The sequence below is a fragment of the Culex pipiens genome, chromosome 2 (assembly GCF_016801865.2).
Source record: "Culex pipiens pallens isolate TS chromosome 2, TS_CPP_V2, whole genome shotgun sequence".
Taxonomy (NCBI): Eukaryota; Metazoa; Arthropoda; class Insecta; order Diptera; family Culicidae; genus Culex; species Culex pipiens.
The window spans coordinates 168,299,201-168,305,447 of record NC_068938.1 but is presented as its reverse complement, the minus strand read 5'-3'; the positions used below and the strand labels follow the sequence as shown (position 1 = coordinate 168,305,447).

The 6,247-nt window shown below is 36.0% G+C and overlaps 1 protein-coding gene across 1 annotated transcript; it reads left to right on the top strand.

Moving 5' to 3' along the window:
• The first annotated feature begins 4,308 nt into the window (after positions 1–4,308).
• On the top strand, positions 4,309–5,602 carry LOC120427769 (40S ribosomal protein S18). The gene is made up of 3 exons (XM_039592689.1): positions 4,309–4,464; positions 4,866–5,051; positions 5,121–5,602. Exons 1-3 carry the CDS (start codon positions 4,462–4,464, stop codon positions 5,388–5,390), a joined length of 459 nt encoding a protein of 152 aa, XP_039448623.1. The 5' UTR covers positions 4,309–4,461; the 3' UTR covers positions 5,391–5,602.
• The last annotated feature ends 645 nt before the right edge of the window (positions 5,603–6,247 follow it).

Genomic DNA, 6,247 nt, shown 5'->3' with positions numbered 1-6,247 from the left:
GAGAAAAAAACCAAGGGAATGATGGAAAGAGAGGAATCACAAATCCGTTCAAATAATTTGAAGATTGTTCAGGTGTAAACCGAAAACGCGATCAAAAATTAAAGTGGAATAAAGCTTTTAACTGCTTATTTCCTTGTCGGTGTACAGGCCGCCGCACGGTTTAAGAGGCAGTATTTGTAGATTCTGCTCGGTTTGTTCTAGAGGTCGTATCGAGTTGCTCCGATTTGGATGAAACTTTCAGCGTTTGTTTGTCTATGCATGAGATTAACTCATGCCAAATATGAGCCCTCTACGACTAAGGGAAGTGGGGTAAAACGGGCATTGAATTTTGAGGTCCAAAACACATGAAAATTCTTAAAATTGCTCGCATTTCCGTAAAACTTCATCAATTCCAACTCTCTTAGATGCATTCGAAAGGTCTTTTGAAGCCCTTCAAAATGTGCTATAGACATCCAGGATTGGTTTGACTTTTTCTCATAGCTTTTGCAAATTACTGTTAAAAACTGATTTTTTTAAAACGTTAATAACAAACAAACTTCAATGCCCGTTTTACCCCACTTCCCTTTGTCGTAGAGGGCTCATATTTGGTATGAGTTCATCTCATGCATAGACAAACAAACGCTGAAAGTTTCATCCAAATCGGAGCACCTTGATACGACCTGTTTCACATCGGTGAAAAACTCGCTCTTAATAATTTTCTGACGTACATTCAATTTTGCAGTCCAAAACCAGTCATTGAATTAAAAAAATAAAATTCTTTTTCAAATTTTCTTTTCTTGATTTGTGTGCACCTACGTCGAAGACCAAGATTGTTTACTTTTTGCTCTTTGGTCTGACACACCCTTACCAAAAATCATGACTTTTTGAGTTCCAAATCCCACTTTTCATACGATTTTTTCAGTTCAACCCATATAACCATTTTTATGGTTGTAGTACCTGAACTCAAAAAATCGTATGAAAAGTGGGATTTGGAACTCAAAAAATCATGATTTTTGGTAAGGGTCTTTGTCTGACAGATTTGGTCTGACAGCTTTATCATGGATTTTGGTCTGGTCTAGGCGAGGGATAGGACACAGCACCTTCCTGAAAAAAGCATCCAGACTTTTTTTTTGCGATAAGTTACCTAGGTATCAGACTATGACAAAAAAAAAACAAACAAACAAACTCGTACTTTTTGACAGATGGCCAGCATTTCCAGAGTTTTTTTTTAATATGTCCTATCGAGAAATTAAAAGTGAGAGTGTGTGCAACGTGGAGTTAAACTTTCTGTGCAGTTGCTGTGAAGGATCCCATGGGGGGAGCGGTCGTGGCTGAATGGTTACGATGTTCGCATTACAAGCGAATGGTCCTGAGTTCGAAACCCATCTGCTCCCAACGAGAATGTTCTGGACTCATTTAAAATTTGAATTAAATGAAAAACTTGAAGCTCACGGCGGGGTTCGATCCCCTGTCCTTAGGATTGGCGAGCAAACATGCTTTCCACTTATACGCACTCCGGTATACGCACTTTGGAACAAGGGGTTGGAAACTCTTAGAGCTATAATTATTATGTTAATCAGTATATCAAAATATATGTTAGTATACTTATTATTTCCTTTACATATCGCCAGTATGCTTACCAATATACTGAGAGTATCTTAAAATACTAACAGTTTATTGCTTTTCGGTTAGTATACTAACAAGTATACTGGAATATCGTTAATATACTCAGTATTCCTAAGTAATATTAGAGTTTCCAGCCCCTTGCTTCGGAAGGAACCGGTCAAGAAAAATTTCTAATGAGCAGCAGCGGTAGCGCAAGCAAGTCAGAAAGGGTGAATAAAAGCCCCAAGAAATTGCTCCCTCTCCTTTGTTCTGCTGTTCGTAAAGCCGTTTCTTGGCCCCTTTCCTTCCGATCTACATACTAGCCTTAACCGTGGAGCATTGCTAGCTTGAGCACTAGCGTGCACAGGGTGGGGCAACTGCCCCACCATCCTCAGAAATTTGTTCTAATTTTAGTCAGGGGGCGTCCATAAACGACGAAATTTTCAAAACGTCCATATAATTGCACCACCTTCCTCGAGGAGCTGTTTCTTGACCCCTTTCCTTCCGATCTGCATACAAGCCTAATGTAAATTGAATATCAGAACTCAAACAAGATTGCATGCAAGATTGCAAGCGCAGTTGAAATTGAATCTAAAATTACTTCGTAAAAAATAGCCTGGGCGACTGATAGAACTCATCCAATAAGAGATGAGAAGAATTGAAAGCTTTCCCATTAGAAATGAGAACACACGAAGAATTCGAACAACAATGCAAAATCGGTCTTTACCACTCGCCTTGGGTGGCTCCTCAGACCAATTCATCTTCCCAAAAGCCGTTCAACTCCTAGCGAAACTTACTTGAGGATACCGTGGAGGTTTTACCTTAAGGTGAAGCCGTTGAGCATTTTCGAAGAAAATTGATCATCACTATAAAATATTCTGTATTAAATTCAATTTAACGAATTTCTGCACCAAAATGAATCAACATGTGCCGGTTGTTGCCTTCATGAAGCCACTGAAGGAATTTTTGATCTAAAGCAATTGTGTTTCAAAATTTATATAATTTTGTGACACAGTCATTGACGTCCTAGTTGGCAATCATTGATTAATGACGATTTCCATAACTTTACAAGGAATGGGATAATCGTTACCAAAAGGAATCAGCATGTGTAGGGCACTATTATAAACAACCTGTAGAAGGAATTTTGTCAAAATATTGAAAGCGACACAAAATTTATAACTTTGAACGAAAAATCATGACAATGATGGAAGTCTTCACGTTAATACTCTGAAAAAAAGTGGAGCATCAACACTTCCCGTCTTCCAAATCCCTTTCCTTGTCCCTGGTGCGAAGTGGAGATGGGAGCGACCGGCAATGGACGTCTGCCACGGTGGAGAGAATCTAGTTCAGGTGAAATTGGTTCTAGTCCCAATTATCGATTCCTAGGCAACTTGGGCTTGGATAATCATCACATCACATGGCGAAAATCCAGTCTGCAATCAAGTTCCAAAATGGATTATGATGTAACACACAGCAGAAAGGAACTCAAAAACTCTGTAATGTATCTCAAAAGAACTTATTGTATCTTGATTATTCACCAATAAAACCGAATTGAATTGAATAATAATTATTTAAATATTTAAGAATTTAAGAATTAAAGAATTAAAGAATTAAAGAATTAAAGAATTAAAGAATTTAAGAATTTAAGAATTTAAGAATTTAAGAATTTAAGAATTTAAGAATTTAAGAATTTAAGAATTTAAGAATTTAAGAATTTAAGAATTTAAGAATTTAAGAATTTAAGAATTTAAGAATTTAAGAATTTAAGAATTTAAGAATTTAAGAATTTAAGAATTTAAGAATTTAAGAATTTAAGAATTTAAGAATTTAAGAATTTAAGAATTTAAGAATTTAAGAATTTAAGAATTTAAGAATTTAAGAATTTAAGAATTTAAGAATTTAAGAATTTAAGAATTTAAGAATTTAAGAATTTAAGAATTTAAGAATTTAAGAATTTAAGAATTTAAGAATTTAAGAATTTAAGAATTTAAGAATTTAAGAATTTAAGAATTTAAGAATTTAAGAATTTAAGAATTTAAGAATTTAAGAATTTAAGAATTTAAGAATTTAAGAATTTAAGAATTTAAGAATTTAAGAATTTAAGAATTTAAGAATTTAAGAATTTAAGAATTTAAGAATTTAAGAATTTAAGAATTTAAGAATTTAAGAATTTAAGAATTTAAGAATTTAAGAATTTAAGAATTTAAGAATTTAAGAATTTAAGAATTTAAGAATTTAAGAATTTAAGAATTTAAGAATTTAAGAATTTAAGAATTTAAGAAATTAAGAATTTAAGAATTTAAGAATTTAAGAATTTAAGAATTTAAGAATTTAAGAATTTAAGAATTTAAGAATTTAAGAATTTAAGAATTTTAGAATTTAAGAATTTTAGAATTTAAGAATTTAAGAATTTAAGAATTTAAGAATTTAAGAGTTTTAGAATTTAAGAATTTCTGACAGCACTGTCATGAAACGCAAACTCGCTTTCCCGCCAACTGTCAATTCAAACTGCTCTAGATATCAAAAAATCAACATAAAAAGGTGGTTACGGAAACACAATCGTTATTTTTCGCTTTATTGGTCATTTACAGGGTTTAATCAAGGTTCTAGTAACATATATAATTTTTTTATATTAAAAAAGTTGATGTGTTGATTATTCGACTCTATCAAACAAGTTTGAACAGTAATTTTGAAAAAAAATTGAAAGTGCACAATAAAATACATTTTCACCTCTACACACCGCCTTGTCCTACCCCGTTTGACAGCTCTCAAACTTCACTAGATCGCGCCGGAAGCAGTGAATCGCTCTTTTTCCGGCATCTGCCAGTCGAGTGCAGTAGACACATTTTCAGTGTTCTGAAAAATATCTCGTTTAAAATGGTAAATTTCGTGTGAAATTGTGTGAAATATGTCGCGATCGATTCGGAAAAGTTGGTGCCACGGGACGTTGGTGGAAATTGCGGGGATTTTGGGCGATTTGAGCTTGAAAATGATAGATTTTGGTGGTGTTTGACAGGTCGCAATTTTTCGCTCCTGGAAGCAACGGAGGAGGTGGCAACAAAATTTGTTGACATGTTTGCTGGGATGCTTGGGAATGCTTGATTGCGTGCTAAAAGATCAGTGATTTTCTGTAGTCCAAGTTTAATTTGATGACAATCCAAGCAGTTGACCTTATTTGCGATCGGGGCACCAACATTTCCGAACTCCTTCCGCGGCCTACCGCGATTTGTTTACGTTTTTTGCGAGGTTAAGTGTCTAATATCTTTGTTTCTTTCCGGCAGTCGCTCGTGATCCCCGAGAAGTTCCAGCACATTCTTCGTGTGCTCAGCACCAACATTGACGGCAAGCGCACCGTCCCGATCGCGCTGACCGCCATCAAGGGTGTTGGCCGTCGCTACGCTCACGTCGTGCTGAAGAAGGCCGATGTCGACCCGTTCAAGCGTGCCGGAGAGTGCTCCGACGAGGAGGTAAGTGGTCCCGGACCTTCGGACGTTCATCAGTTTTGAAACTAATCAGCGAATTCCGTTCTCTTTTAGGTCGAGAAGATCGTCACGATCATCTCGAACCCGCGCCAGTACAAGATCCCGGACTGGTTCCTGAACAGACAGAAGGACATCATCGACGGCAAGTACTCGCAGCTGACCTCCTCGAATGTGGACTCGAAGCTGCGTGAGGATCTGGAGCGATTGAAGAAGATCCGTGCCCACCGTGGTCTGCGTCACTACTGGGGCCTGCGTGTGCGCGGTCAGCACACCAAGACCACCGGCCGTCGCGGACGTACCGTCGGTGTGTCCAAGAAGAAGTAAACCCTTTACTCTTTTGGCTGGATGTGTCTGGGTGGTGGAGGAGGCGTTTGTATATTTATCGATACAAAGAGGAAGGCAAACAACAAGGAGAAGACAGTGCGGCGAGTGTGCGATCCGTTTGTTTGGAACTGTCCCATTGGTTGTGCTGCGATAATTAAACAAATAGGAGTTACGGAATGTGGTAGTTTCAAATAAATGGACTGAAAGTGAAACAGTTTATGGAGTATTTATTGCCGATGGTGAGAGTGGTACCTGATCTAAGGCGCAAAATCGAAATCCTTTTTAATAGCTGGTTCAGAAATGGTCATCATTTTATGAAAATTTCAGGAGTTGTGTCATGTTTTTTTTGTGTTTTTATAAATCGTTTTCAACAGTTAAGATACTAAATGCCACTCAAGCCGTAAAGTTTCATTAATACTAAAACAAGTAAACGTAATTATGCCGTGACATCACCGGAATGTCGTTGAATAACGTAGTTCATGTTTTTTTTAATTAATTATGTCTTTATTGAACTTTCTTATGATAATTACATTTCATTTACATTCTAAGTGGTATGGCTAAATGCTCTTCATCTTTGTTGTTTTTTTTGTTTTATTATTAACTGTTTACACTCATTTATTTAACTCAAATTGTTTTACATTTTTGCATTTAATCGAATACATTTGAGTAAAAAAGAAAAAAATAACTTAAACACCTAATCCTAGCTTAAAACCAAAAAAAAAGAAAATTCATTGAAATATTCAAAATCATTAGAACGAGTAAACTACGAACTGTATTTTAAGATAAGTCCTCCAAGCGTTCTTACTTGTTCGGCACGAGTTTTGCAACTACGCAGTGTTGTTGTCATCTCGATGAAA

Coding starts and splice junctions, on each gene's coding strand:
- LOC120427769 (XM_039592689.1), top strand. Junction 5,052..5,120: donor GAGAGTGCTCCGACGAGGAG/GTAAGTGGTCCC, acceptor GTTCTCTTTTAG/GTCGAGAAGATCGTCACGAT.